Below are 14855 nucleotides of genomic sequence, written 5' to 3'. Positions count from 1 at the left end.
AGTTTGAAGAAGAAATCTTTAATTGATTTGTAAAATCTTGACATTTGTTTTGTGTAAAAAAAACCATGTAATGTCAAAAATTTGATCACAATCCAAATTCAGAGCTGTATCACGCTTGAATGTTTTGTCCATACTTGCCCCAACTGTTCAGGGTTCGACCTCTGCGGTCGTATAAAGCTGCGCCCTGCGGAGCACCTGGTCTCATTTGAAATTTCATAAGTAAAAAAGAAAATTTCTTCACAAATTTTTTGAGAGGATAATTATTCAACAGCATAGTGAATTGCTCTAAGAGAAAACAAAAATTTTAAGTTCATTAGAACACATTCATTCTGTGTCAGAAACCTATGCTGTGTCAACTATTTAATCACAATCCAAATTTAGAGCTGAATCCAGCTTGAATGTTGTGTCCATACTTGCCCCAATCGTTCAGGGTTCAACCTCTGTGGTCGTATAAAGCTATGCCCTGCGGAGCATCTGGTTACATCTTAATATTTTATGATGTATTTCAATGAGTAGTTATTATTGCAAACTCCATTAGAAATTTTAATTGAGATTAGTTTTGGAATAAGGGAAAGGGGGATGTGATTAAAAAAATTGGGTTCAATTTTTCTCATTTGAAATTTCATAAATAAAAAAGAAAATTTCTTCAAACATTTTTTTGAGAGGATTAATATTCAACAGCATAGTGAATTGCTCTAAGAGAAAACAAAAATTTTAAGTTCATTAGAACACATTCATTCTGTGTCAGAAACCTATGCTGTGTCAACTATTTAATCACAATCCAAATTTAGAGCTGAATCCAGCTTGAATGTTGTGTCCATACTTGCCCCAACCGTTCAGGGTTCAACCTCTGCGGTCGTATAAAGCTACGCCCTGCGGAGCATCTGGTTACAATTGTTTGTATGTTCTGCACTGACTTGTGCTCCTTGTAATGCATATGGTATTACATAGAAAAAGTTTTTTAAAGCCACATACCAGTCTGTGTTTAGAGAGTTGATTGTCATTTTGGTGTGTACCAACTCTACCCTAAGTGTACAAAACTTAATTGTTTAACTTATTTTGGGCAATAAAAGATAGTTATCTTAAAGCAGGCATGTTTTGTCCTATTTTACATTCATTTATTATGGTTTGGATGCTTGTAATAATGATTGTTTCTAAAAAGTACTTCTTTTTAGGATAAAAATCACCCCCTTTTTTTAAAAAAATGATTCACTTTATCGATACAGTTTATTTCTGAATGATTTTTTGTTTTTTTTGGATGAAAAATTTAATGAAAAAAACAAGATTCCATGCTGTTTTGCTAAAAAAAATATGCGATAAGGTATTTTAGTTGTTATCTAATATCCATTGCCATTGTGTATGGAAAATGGTGGTTGATCTTTGATCTCGATTTCTGAAAAACTGCACCATATTTAGTTTTGACGACCAGATTAATTTTAAAGTACATATTTTTGAATCGAATGATATATGATACAGCCGTATACCATTTTCAATTTTATTGAAAGTGCAATATGATAAATTTACATTTTTTACTCAATTTTAGTTTAATAACCCTTTTATAAAATGCATGTAAGAATACTTATAATGAAATATATGACTTTGTAATGTAGATACCTCTAATCTCAGTCATTTTCCTATGGCTATGTTCTAGATGCATACTTGGGCTGGCTCCCTGCAGGAAGGGCAGAAGTCTGTTCCTGCCGTCTTGTCATAATTAAATAAAGTCATAACATTTGCTTTCAGTCTTATTCTGATTTGGTGTGAATGTCATGAACGAGGCAATCCTTGCATCAATAACAAATTGATCAAAATCAAAGTGTTTGGGGTCATAATCTGAAATGCTCCATTGAATGAAATTTAATTTTGCTTCTTCACCTTTCGTGTCCAAATCTTTCGTCTTTGTTGGTTTTTTCGAAATGTAAACAAACATAATCCCTGACCTGATCCAGTAAAAAGGCAGTATTACAGTTGTATGCAACACAAAACACCATAGCCGGTTAACATTGTTTACAATTTTACGTTCTAACACATGTATTTGATACCAATGTAACAAAGGACTCAAATGACGTATTGGTATTTCCTGTATTTTTCGACACCAATATTTACCTGTTATTTTTAGTACCAACGAGGTTTGGAATTATTGTACTAATATAAATTTCAACATTTTAAAAATAAATTCTTGCGATTTACACCTTTTCCTCAATTTTTTTTTCTACCTTTGCATTTCACCTTAAAGCATCAAGTATTTTTCACCTTTTTTCAACTTATTTTATATCATTCATGTATAGAATTTTTTATGCGCCTGCTGTTGCAGGAAGGGCATTTAGTTTTAGCCTTGTCCGTCTGTACGTCATACCAACCGTCTGTATATCCAAAAGTTGATTTCTGTTCACAAATTTTAAGTTTGCCTCAACCAAATTTTATGAAACTTATACACAATACTTATTACCACAAAACTCAGATCAAGTACAAATTTTGGATAGCTTCACTTTTACAGTTCTTCAATTTTGTCCCTTTATAACTTTATATGGCCCAAGACCACAATTAATGATCCCGCTTTTTGTTGTCCACAAATATAGTTCCCTTTAATTATAGTGTATTTTTTCTTTATTTTTTTTCTTTCCCTTTCTCATTCATTTCTTAACTTTTCTTGGGTGGAAATGAAAGAAGAGAGCTGAAATAAACTTTTGGATGTTTTATTTTAACTGATTTTAATAAGGAAAGAGTGATTAGGCCAGGTGCAAAAAGGTAATATTTACACTTTTCGGAACATCTCTTGACTTGCCTATAGGGGTATGGATGTGTATTGGCCAAATAAAATTTGTATGATGTAAAGATGCAATTTTTCTGAAAATTGCATATATTTTTGGACTTGTACTGTACATTACACACACAAAAAAATTAGACAAAAAGAATAGGCAAATTTTTTTTAATGCGACAAAACGTTATAAAGAAATGATACAGGAATTAATTGTGGTCTTGGGTGTAAGAGATATGCAAGGGGACACCATCTGTGTCCCATGGACACATTCTCCATTTATTTAAACATTATTTCTAAACCAAAACCTTAAAATTATTTGTAAAACAGTTGCAGCAGATAAAAATGGTCATGAAAGCAGCAAAAGTTAAATATTTCCAGACCATCCTGTTTTATAATATCTTACTGATTATTTTGTAGCAGAAACTTTCTTTTTAGCTGTAAACATGCTTAATTTGCCTTGCAGGAAAAATCTTTGACAAAATCTTTACAGAGAGGAGAAGATCCACAGTTTGATCAGGTAATTTAAAAGAAAGAATGTTGTAGGAAGGAAACTGATGGAAAATTTGATGTGTTTAAAAAGAAATTTTCTCATTTGATTTAAAAAAGAACAAAAAGAAAGATTGTCATTTAGGCAACTACAGAGCATGCAAATTCTGAAATTTTGTTAATTATTTAATGTTAATTATTTGAATGGGTAAATGAATATCAATTCATCGGCAATGGACATTTGAGCGCATTGACAGGACATTTGAGCGAAAAAAAAAGGACGTTTGAGCGCCAAAGTATAGGACATTTGAGCGCCTAAATTTTAGGACATTTGAGCGAAAATAAGAATAAGCGTAGGACATTTGAGCGAAAACAAGTCTTGGATAGAGAATTGTCTTATTGGCAATCATACCACATTTTCTTACGAATATAGTTCATTAAATGAGGAGTTTACCAACAAAAAGATTAAAACATATTTTAATTGTAAAAAACAAAGCACTAAAAACAAAGCACAGTCATAAAACAGGAGTTTACCAACAAAAAGATTAAAACATCTTTTAATTGTAAACAAAGCACTAAAAACAAAGCACTGTCATAAAACATAAAACTCGGCAACGGCATTATTTACAAGTCTGTTCGGGCTTGGAACTTATATCCCAGGCTTCTGACATAAAAATCATCATCCGCTTTTCTTTTTGATCGTACCCGCAGCAAGTGACGTTCATTGTCACGATCACTGGTATCATGGTTATGAGTATTTTTCTGTTGAATTATAACGGTTCCGGTACAATCCGTCCTCAGTCTTGCTTTGCAACCTTTTGCCTGAAAAATATTGAAAGGACAAATACAATTGAAGTGTTTAAATGCTTTTTCATTTGCTATTGCAAGACATAAAAATAAGATGTAGTATGAAATGAAATGAAATGAAATTCATAACATGTTTAGAATGGGAACACCACAGACATTTATGTGTTTAGCTTCTAAACATTTTCCTAAACATGTTTAGGCTCTAAGCACAATTTTTACAGTGTATTGTATGAATATTGTAAAGTGCCTAGAAAATCAACCTAACAATGTTATATAGGTTACAGTACGACCTTCAACATGGAGCCTTGATACCTAACCCTATATGTGGTAGCTTATATTCAAATGTGTTAAAAAATTAATCTAAAGGAGGTATAAGATAGACATATAATGATATAGATATAAATCAAAATTAAAAGAAGTTATGGAAGTTGAAGCGTAACAGACGAACAAGTAGTTTACATTAACATTAAATTTGTAAAAAAAGGTACTTACTGTACATCTCCAGGATATTTCTTCTCCTTTTAGTGTTTTGTCCACTCTATATCGGAAACTGTCACAAACAAGGCTTCTTTTTCCCTTATTAGTCTCGGTCAAAATAATATCCATTTTAACACGTACATGTATTATTAGTATTAAGATTTCAAGTGCCAAGGGACATTTCACTTAATAGATATATATATAAGAATTTTAGAACAAAGAAAATTTGCATAGCCAATGAATTATAGTAGAATTGATTGGTAAATAGAGATCAACTTAGGATTTCACTTACATAAACCAGCCAGAACCGGTCGAATTACTCGGGTGTGAAATAAAATAAAAAATATTTATAACTAAATCTTACTTTTTTTTCTTACTTTTAAAAAAAAATCTTAATTCGTGTAAAATTATCAGGGAAAATTTCGCTCAAATGTCCTGTCTGAAAACTCAGGTAAGGTTAATATCCCGGCGCTCAAATGTCCTATGAAGTCGGCGCTCAAATGACCCTATGTGCTTTTTTCTTTTTCGCTCAAATGTCCTATGCCCCAATTCATGTACTGCCAATTATCCCAAGTTAATTGTTTGAATGGGTAAATGAATATCAATACATGTACTGTTAATTATCCAAAGTTAATGATTTGAATGGGTAAATGAATATCAATACACGTACTGTTAATTATCCAAAGTTAATGATTTGAATGGGTAAATGAATATCAATACACGTACTGTTAATTATCCAAAGTTAATGATTTGAATGGGTAAATGAATATCAGTACATGTACTGTTATTTTAAATGTTGAACAAGGCTTTAGATAAATATGCTCCTATTGTTAAAAAGAGAGTTAAAAGTGACAGGAAGCCTGATTGGTATAACAGTGAAATCATTTACGCTAAGAATATGAGAGATAAATATAATGCACTTGGTTAATGGAGTGGGTATAGATTTTGGAGAAATAAAACTAAACAAATTATAGATAACTCAAAAGAGAATTATTTTAAAAATATGGTAAAAGATTCCAATGACCCTAAAACCTTATGGAAATGTCTTCACAGTCTGAACCCAAAAGTTAAAAATACACCATATGAGTTAGCCACAGAAGATAACAATACAACTAAAAGTAAAAAATGTATAGCTGATACTTTTAATAAGTTTTTCACTTCCTGTGCTGAAAAACAAAGAGGACAAGGAAGTTATACACCTGTAAATAAAGCAAATTTTAGTAATCTTAGTAAAGGAGTAGGTTCAGTAAGACCCCTTTTTGGCCCCACAATATAGCAGTTTTACAAAATTGTTTTAAAAATGTAAACTTTTAGTTATTTATTGGAAAGAAGAAAGATTCTGCTACATAAATATGGGCTGTTTTTGACAATACAATGCACATATATCGGGTACAAGCATCATTAAGTCATGCTAAATCACTGAAATCTTCACAATTTGAGCATTTTAGTTAAATTTCAGACGGTTTCAGTCTAAAATAAAAGTGGCCGCATTCTTGTTCATTCATAATATTAAAATGTAAGTTGTATTTGATGATAATACATAACATATATAAAGGTTGAGGATGAACACGGATGCGACCACTTTCATTTTTGACAAAAACCATCTGAAAAGTGACGTTTTTTAGCATATTTGATAGATTTTTCATAGTTTAGCTTGAATCGGAGCGTTTTTTTATGACTACATCAGTTAAAATCTTTTACTTAAACTAATTGAATCAATTTAAATAGACACTTAAGTGTTAAAAAAGAAATCTTTCGTGAAATTTGAGGCCAAAATCGGCCCTTACCGGACCTACTCCTTTGTTAAAAATAAATTACATAAACATGAAAATTTTTCTATACCACCAGTGATCATGTATTAGCTATTTAATGAGTTAACAAAACTTGATATAAACAAAGCATCTGGTATGGATAATATTGGACCAAAAATCCTATGATAACGTGCCCCTTTTATTGCATCACCTCTCACATATATATTTAACAGAATTAATTCATTACTGAAGAATGCTAAGGTAAAACCAGTTTTCAAGGATGGAGACAAGCTTTTACCAACAAATTACAGACCTAAATCAGTTCTTCCAAAATTAATAAAAAGACATGTTTCTAGTAAAATGTACAAATATTTATCTAAACTTAAACTTTTACACCCTACACAATCTGGTTTCAGGCCGCAGCATTCTTGTCAAACTGCACTTATCAATATCATTGACAAATGGTTGCAAGAAATGAATGATGGTAATTTAAATCTAGCAATTTTATTAGATTTAAAAAAAAAACTTTTGATTTGGTAGATCATGACATTCTTTGTTTAAAGCTTGAAATTTAGGGATTTCTGGTAACTGTCGTTTATTTACAGTTACTACCAGCGTTAGGTAGTGTTGATTTAGTCCCAGTGATCACATTTGTCATTTATTTTAAGTTACTGAATGCATTGGGTAGTGTTGATTAAGTCCCAGTGATCACATTTGTAATTTATTTTAGGTTACTGAATGCGTTAGGTAGTGTTGATTAAGTCCCAGTGATCACATTTGTAATTTATTTTCAGTTACTGAATGCGTTAGGTAGTGTTGATTTAGTCCCAGTGATCACATTTGTAATTTATTTTCAGTTACTGAATGCGTTAGGTAGTGTTGATTTAGTCCCAGTGATCACATTTGTCATTTATTTTAAGTTACTGAATGCATTGGGTAGTGTTGATTAAGTCCCAGTGATCACATTTGTAATTTATTTTAGGTTACTGAATGCGTTAGGTAGTGTTGATTAAGTCCCAGTGATCACATTTGTAATTTATTTTCAGTTACTGAATGCGTTAGGTAGTGTTGATTAAGTCCCAGTGATCACATTTGTAATTTATTTTCAGTTACTGAATGCGTTAGGTAGTGTTGATTTAGTCCCAGTGATCACATTTGTAATTTATTTTCAGTTACTGAATGCGTTAGGTAGTGTTGATTTAGTCCCAGTGATCACATTTGTAATTTATTTTAGGTTACTGAATGCGTTAGGTAGTGTTGATTAAGTCCCAGTGATCACATTTGTAATTTATTTTCAGTTACTGAATGCGTTAGGTAGTGTTGATTTAGTCCCAGTGATCACATTTGTAATTTATTTTCAGTTACTGAATGCGTTAGGAAGTTTTGATTTAGTCCCAGTGATCACATTTGTAATTTATTTTCAGTTACTGAATGCGTTAGGTAGTGTTGATTTAGTCCCAGTGATCACATTTGTAATTTATTTTAGGTTACTGAATGCGTTAGGTAGTGTTGATTTAGTCCCAGTGATCACATTTGTAATTTATTTTCAGTTACTGAATGCGTTAGGTAGTGTTGATTTAGTCCCAGTGATCACATTTGTAATTTATTTTCAGTTACTGAATGCGTTAGGTAGTGTTGATTAAGTCCCAGTGATCACATATGTAATTTATTTTCAGTTACTGAATGCGTTAGGTAGTGTTGCAGAACAGACATTACCTTCCTTGTTGAGGAGTTTATTTCTCTGGTTTAATAAACAGATGTTAATTGATGAAGGTGGTGTCCGACAAAGGCATAAAAGTAAAGGGTAGGTTTAAGACAATATGAAAAGTTTAATAAAGCAGTGCATAGCAGAGGCAAAGGATAAAGGATAGGATAAAAACAGCAATGTACAGTAGGTCCAAGGCTCAGGTGAACAAAAAGTCTAAAACAGGGTATATTTAAAACATCATGAGACAGGCAATTCAGTTATTAAAATGGCAAAATCAAAGTTTATTTCAGTAAAATTTTTAAAAGTTTTGTTAATGTTTAGGATGTAAAACTTTGTTACATTTTATATCCTCGTGCTGATATGTTATTGAGGTATGATTGTCAACGAAACAACTACTGGTAAAAGTGGTATCCCAAAGATACAACAAAGTGAGCTTTTCTCATCACTTGGTGTCCGTTGTCTGCAGTCGTTGTCTGTCGTCGTCTGTTAACTTTTACAAAAATCTTCTCCTCTTTAACTACTGGGCCAAATTTAACCATACTTGGCCACAATCATCATTAGAGTATTTAGTTTAAAAAATGTTTACGATGACCCCGCTCACCAACCAAGATGGCCGCCATGGCCAAAAATAGATCATAGGGGTAAAATGTAGATTTTAGCTTATATCTCTGAAACCAAAGCATTAAGAGTAAATCTGACATGGGATGAAATTGTTTATCAGGTCAAGATGTATTTGTCCTGAAATTTTCAGACAAATCGGACAATCTGTTGTTGGGTTGCTGCCCATGAATTGGTAATTTTATGGAAATTTTGCAGTTTTTGGTTATTATCTTAAATATTATTATAGATAGAGATAAACTGTAAACAACATTATGTTCAGCAAAGTAAGATCTACAAAAAAGGTATCAAGACCAAAATGGTCAGTTGACCCATATAAGGAGTTATTGTCCTTTATAGTAAATATTTTACAATTTTTTGCAAATTTTTGTAATCTTACAAAAATCTTCTCCTCTGAAACTACCTGACACATTTAACCAAACTTAGTCACAATCATTAATTGGGTATTTAGTTTGAAAAATGTGTCTGATGATCCTGCCAGCCAACCAACATGGCCACCATGGCTAAAAATAGAACATAGGGGAAAAAGCAGTTTTTCTCTCAATTATATCTCTGAAACTAAAGCAAAAGTATAATGGTTGCATATGCATTATTTCATGCATGAACTGTAAATAAAAATATCAGGTGAACAACAGGCTCCTTGGAGCCTCTAGTTTAACAATATGGATGCTATGTTTCTATTTGTATTTATATCAATAGTCATGGTAGTCAATATTAAAAATCTTGCAAAATATAATGATAAAAACACACAGAAAGAACATTGAAGTCAATTTCAATAATGATTATATGTATTATGTAATATATGAATTAAAGACTATAGCTTACTCAATACTTTATATATGGACTCTCAAATTCCTCCTAGATTAATATTATATGAACAGCTCTGTATAAAATATATTGACCTCTTCAAAAGTCCATAACTGATAAATATATCATACATTTATTTTTTGATTTTTACAGAAGTAAAGACTTTCTTCTAGAAAGAAGAGATGTAAGTTTTTAAGATACTATCAATTGAACACACTTTGAATATAATAAAAAACAGTAGTAAGAAAAAACAAACCCAACTAAAGTTTAGACAAAGAGTAAATCAAATGTGTTGCTATTTACATTCTCATCAAGGGGTTGATGTTAACTTTCTCCTCTAATATATAAAAGAAGATATGGTATGATTGCCAATGAGACAACTGTCCACAAGTGACCAAAATGACACACAAATTAACAACTATAGGTCACTGTACAGCCTTCAACAATGAGCAAAGCCCATACCGCATAGTCAGCTATTAAAGGGCCCGAAATGACAATGTAAAACAATTCAAACGAGAAAACTAACAGCCTTATTTATATAAAAAAAGGAACGAAAAACAAATATATAACACAAACAAACGACAACCACTGAAATAAAGGCTCCCGACTTGGGACAGGCACATACATACATAATGTGGCTAGGTTAAACATGTTAGCGGATCCCAACCCTCCCCCTAACCTGGGACAGTGATGAAACAGTACAACATAAGAACAAACTATAAAAATCATTTGAAAAAGTCTTAACTCATCAGTATATATTGATATTAACTTTCTCCTCTATGTGTTGATATTAACTTTCTCCTCTAGGTGTAATTCACTTTATCCTCTAGGTGTTGATATTGACTTTCTCCTCTAGGTGTTGATATTGACTATCCTCTAGGTGTTGATATTGACTTTCTCCTCTAGGTGTTGATATTGACTTTATCCTTTGGTGTTGATATTGACCTTCTCCTCTAGATGTTGATATTGACTTTCTCCTCTAGGTGTTGATATTAACTTTCTCCTCTAGGTGTTGATATTGACTTTCTCCTCTAAGTGTTGATATTGACTTTCTCCTCTAGGTGTTGATATTGACTTTCTCCTCTAAGTGTTGATATTGACTTTCTCCTCTAGGTGTTGATATTGACTTTTTCCTCTAGATGTTGATATTGACTTTCTCCTCTATGTGTTGATATTAACTTTCTCCTCTAGGTGTTGATATTAACTTTCTCCTCTAGGTGTTGATATTGACTTTATCCTCTAGGTGTTGATATTGACTTTTTTCTCTAGGTGTTGATATTAACTTTCTCCTCTAGGTGTTAATATTGACTTTCTCCTCTAGGTGTTGATATTGACTTTCTCCTCTAGGTGTTGATATTGACTTTCTCCTCTAGGTGTTAATATTGACTTTCTCCTCTAGGTGTTGATATTGACTTTCTCCTTTAGATGTTGATATTGACTTTCTCCTTTAGGTGTTGATATTGACTTTCTCCTCTAGATGTTGATATTGACTTTCTCCTCTAGGTGTTGATATTGACTTTCTCCTCTAGATGTTGATATTGACTTTCTCCTCTAGGTGTTGATATTAACTTTCTCCTCTAGGTGTTGATATTGACTTTCTCTAATTTTTGTGCTATTTTCACATTTCCTGACCGGTGTGAGAAAAATATTTCTCCTCACTAGATGTTGATATTGACTTTCCTCTCTAGGTGTTGATATTGACTTTCTCCTCTAGATTTTGATATTGACTTTCTCCTCTAGGTGTTGATATTGACTTTCTCCTTTAGATGTTGATATTGACTTTCTCCTTTAGGTGTTGATATTGACTTTCTCCTCTAGGTGTTGATATTGACTTTCTCCTCTAGGTGTTGATATTGACTTTCTCCTCTATGTGTTAATATTGACTTTCTCCTCTAGATGTTGATATTGACTTTCCTCTCTAGGTGTTGATATTGACTTTCTCCTTTAGGTGTTGATATTGACTTTCTCCTCTAGATGTTGATATTGACTTTCTCCTCTAGGGGTTGATATTGACTTTCTCCTCTAGGTGTTGATATTGACTTTTTAACCGGATTTTTGTGACAAAAATGTCGGTTATTGATTTGGGGATGTACGGCGGGCGGGCGGTCGGTCGGGCGGGCGGGCGTCACTCAAATGTTGTCTGTGCATTAACTCATGAACCGTTCAACCAAAGCTTTTAACATTTTAATATGTTGTTACTGACAACTAAATGAAGGTCAAGTTCAATAATGGCGATTTTGACTTTTACCGTTCAGGAGTTATGGTTCTTGAAAGATTGAAAAATGGAGTTTCCAGTCGTGTCTGTGCATTTACGCATGAACTGTTCTACCTAAGCTTCCCAAATTTTAATATGTTGTTACTGATGACAAAATGGAGGTCAAGTTCAATAATGACGATTTTGACTTTTACCGTTCAGGAGTTAAGGTTCTTGAAAGATTGAAAAATGGTGTTTCCAGTCGTGTCCATGCATTTACACATGAACTGTTTTACCAAAGCTTCCCAAATTTTAATATGTTGTTACTGATGACAAAATAGAGGTCAAGTTCAATAATGACGATTTTGACTTTTACCGTTCAGGAGTTATGGTTCTTGAAAAATTGAAAAATGGTGTTTCCAGTCGTGTCCGTGCATTTTCTCATGAATCATTCAACCAAAGCTTTTGAAATTTTTATATGTTGTTACTGATGGCAAATTAGAGGTCAAGTTCAATAATGATGATTTTGACTTTTACCGTTCAGGAGTTATGGTTCTTGAAAGATTGTGAAATGGCGTTTCCATTCACGTTGTTGCATTTACTCATGAACCATTCAATCTAAGCTTTTCAAATTTTAAGATGTTGATACGGATGACAAAATGGAGGTCAAATTTGATATTGACGATTTTCACTTTCACCATTCATCAATAATGGTTCTTGTGATATTGCCAGGACACAAATAAATATTAATAAATCCGGTTTGCTGTCGTTGTGACAGCCTCTTGTTCCTCTATGTGTTGATATTGACTTTCTCCTCTAGATGTTGATATTGACTTTCTCCTCTAGGTGTTGATATTGACTTTCTCCTCTAGGTGTTGATATTGACTTTCTCCTCTAGGTGTTGATATTAACTTTCTTAACTATGTGTTAATATTGACTTTTCCTCTATGTGTTGATATTGAATTTCTCCTCTAGGTGTTGATATTGACTTTTTACTCCTTTCTCCTCTAGGTGTTGATATTGACTTTCTCCTCTATGTGTTGATATTGACTTTCTCCTCTATGTGTTAATATTGACTTTTTACTCCTTTCTCCTCTAGGTGTTGATATTGACTTTCTCCTCTATGTGTTTATATTGACTTTTTACTCCTTTCTCCTCTAGGTGTTGATATTGACTTTCTCCTCTATGTGTTGATATTGACTTTCTCCTCTAGGTGTTGATATCAACTTTCTCCTGTAATTGTTGATCTTGACTTTATCCTCTAGGGATTGATATTGACTTTCTCCTCCCTCTAGGGTTTGATATTGACTTTCTCCTCCCTCTTGAGGTGTTGATATTGACTTTCTCCTTTAGGTGTTGATATTGATTTTCTAAACTATGTGTTAATATTGACTTTCTCCTCTAGGTGTTGATATTGACTTTCTTCTCTAGGTGTTGATATTGACTTTCTCCTCTAGGTGTTGATATTGACTTTCTCCTTTAGGGTTTTTTATTGACTTTCTCCTCTAGATGTTGATATTGACTTTCTCCTCTAGGTGTTGATATTGACTTTCTCCTCTAGGTGTTTGTTGATATTGACTTTCTCCTCTAGGTGTTGATATTGACTTTATCCTGTTAGTGTTGATATTGACTTTCTCTTCTAGGTGTTGATATTGACTTTATCCTCTAAGTGTTGATATTGAATTTCTCCTCTAGGGTTTGATATTGACCTTCTCCTTTAGGTGTTGATATTGACTTTCTCCTCTAGGTGTTGATATTGACTTTCTCCTCTATGTGTTAATATTGACTTTCTCCTCTAGGTGTTGATATTGACTTTCTCCTCTAGGTGTTGATATTGACTTTCTCCTCTAGGTGTTGATATTGACTTTCTCCTCTAGGTGTTAATATTGACTTTAGCCTCTAGGTGTTGATATTGACTTTCTCCTCTAGATGTTGATATTGACTTTCTCCTCTAGGTGTTGATATTGACTTTCTCCTCTAGGTGTTGATATTGACTTTCTCCTCTAGATGTTGATATTGATTTTCTCCTCTAGGTGTTGATATTGACTTTCTCCTCTAGATGTTGATATTGACTTTCTCCTCTAGGTGTTGATATTGACTTTCTCTAATTTTTGTGCTATTTTCACATTTCCTGACCGGTGTGAGAAAAATATTTCTCCTCACTAGATGTTGATATTGACTTTCCTCTCTAGGTGTTGATATTGACTTTCTCCTCTAGATTTTGATATTGACTTTCTCCTCTAGGTGTTGATATTGACTTTCTCCTCTAGATGTTGATATTGACTTTCTCCTTTAGGTGTTGATATTGATTTTCTCCTCTAGGTGTTGATATTGACTTTCTCCTCTAGGTGTTGATATTGACTTTCTCCTCTAGGTGTTGATATTGATTTTCTCCTCTAGGTGTTGATATTGACTTTCTCCTCTAGATGTTTATATTGACTTTCTCCTCTAGGTGTTGATATTGACTTTCTCCTCTAGGTGTTGATATTGACTTTCTCCTCTAGATGTTGATATTGACTTTCTCCTTTAGGTGTTGATATTGACTTTCTCCTCTGGGTGTTGATATTGACTTTCTCCTCTAGGTGTTGATATTGACTTTCTCCTCTAGGTGTTGATATTAACTTTCTCCTCTAGGTGTTGATATTGACTTTCTCCTCTAGATGTTGATATTGACTTTCTCCTCTAGGTGTTGATATTGACTTTCTCTAATTTTTGTGCTATTTTCACATTTCCTGACCGGTGTGAGAAAAATATTTCTCCTCACTAGATGTTGATATTGACTTTCCTCTCTAGGTGTTGATATTGACTTTCTCCTCTAGATTTTGATATTGACTTTCTCCTCTAGGTGTTGATATTGACTTTCTCCTCTAGATGTTGATATTGACTTTCTCCTTTAGGTGTTGATATTGATTTTCTCCTCTAGGTGTTGATATTGACTTTCTCCTCTAGGTGTTGATATTGACTTTCTCCTCTAGGTGTTGATATTGATTTTCTCCTCTAGGTGTTGATATTGACTTTCTCCTCTAGGTGTTGATATTGATTTTCTCCTCTATGTGTTAATATTGACTTTCTCCTCTAGATGTTTATATTGACTTTCTCCTCTAGGTGTTGATATTGACTTTCTCCTCTAGGTGTTGATATTGACTTTCTCCTCTAGGTGTTGATATTGACTTTCTCCTCTAGATGTTGATATTGACTTTCTCCTTTAGGTGTTGATATTGACTTTTTACTCCTTTCTCCTCTATA

At 32.9% G+C, this 14855-nt stretch overlaps 1 protein-coding gene and 1 long non-coding RNA gene across 14 annotated transcripts in view; one reads left to right on the top strand and one right to left on the bottom strand.

The window, feature by feature from the left end:
• The window catches only part of LOC139486839 (protein furry-like), a 380646-nt gene that overhangs the window by 19569 nt on the left and 346222 nt on the right, over positions 1 to 14855 (top strand). For all 13 annotated transcript variants that reach the window (XR_011655645.1, XR_011655644.1, XR_011655643.1 and 10 more), the window contains exons 4-6: positions 3225 to 3278; positions 7959 to 8086; positions 9569 to 9599. Coding sequence is in view for 10 of the 13 variants with exons in the window: in XM_071271853.1 (XP_071127954.1) it covers positions 3225 to 3278; positions 7959 to 8086; positions 9569 to 9599 (213 nt within the window). In the remaining 3 variants the exon portion in view is untranslated. The remainder of the gene's footprint in view (positions 1 to 3224; positions 3279 to 7958; positions 8087 to 9568; positions 9600 to 14855) is intronic.
• LOC139486126 (uncharacterized) lies at positions 3709 to 5074 on the bottom strand. The gene is made up of 2 exons (XR_011655481.1): positions 4547 to 5074; positions 3709 to 4069 (listed from the first exon to the last, which is right to left on the bottom strand). It is a non-coding gene; the product is annotated as an uncharacterized lncRNA (long non-coding RNA).

This window comes from Mytilus edulis, chromosome 8, assembly GCF_963676685.1.
Source record: "Mytilus edulis chromosome 8, xbMytEdul2.2, whole genome shotgun sequence".
Classification (NCBI taxonomy): Eukaryota; Metazoa; Mollusca; class Bivalvia; order Mytilida; family Mytilidae; genus Mytilus; species Mytilus edulis.
Note: the sequence above shows the minus strand (reverse complement) of the source record. Positions and strands in the feature narration are given on the sequence as shown.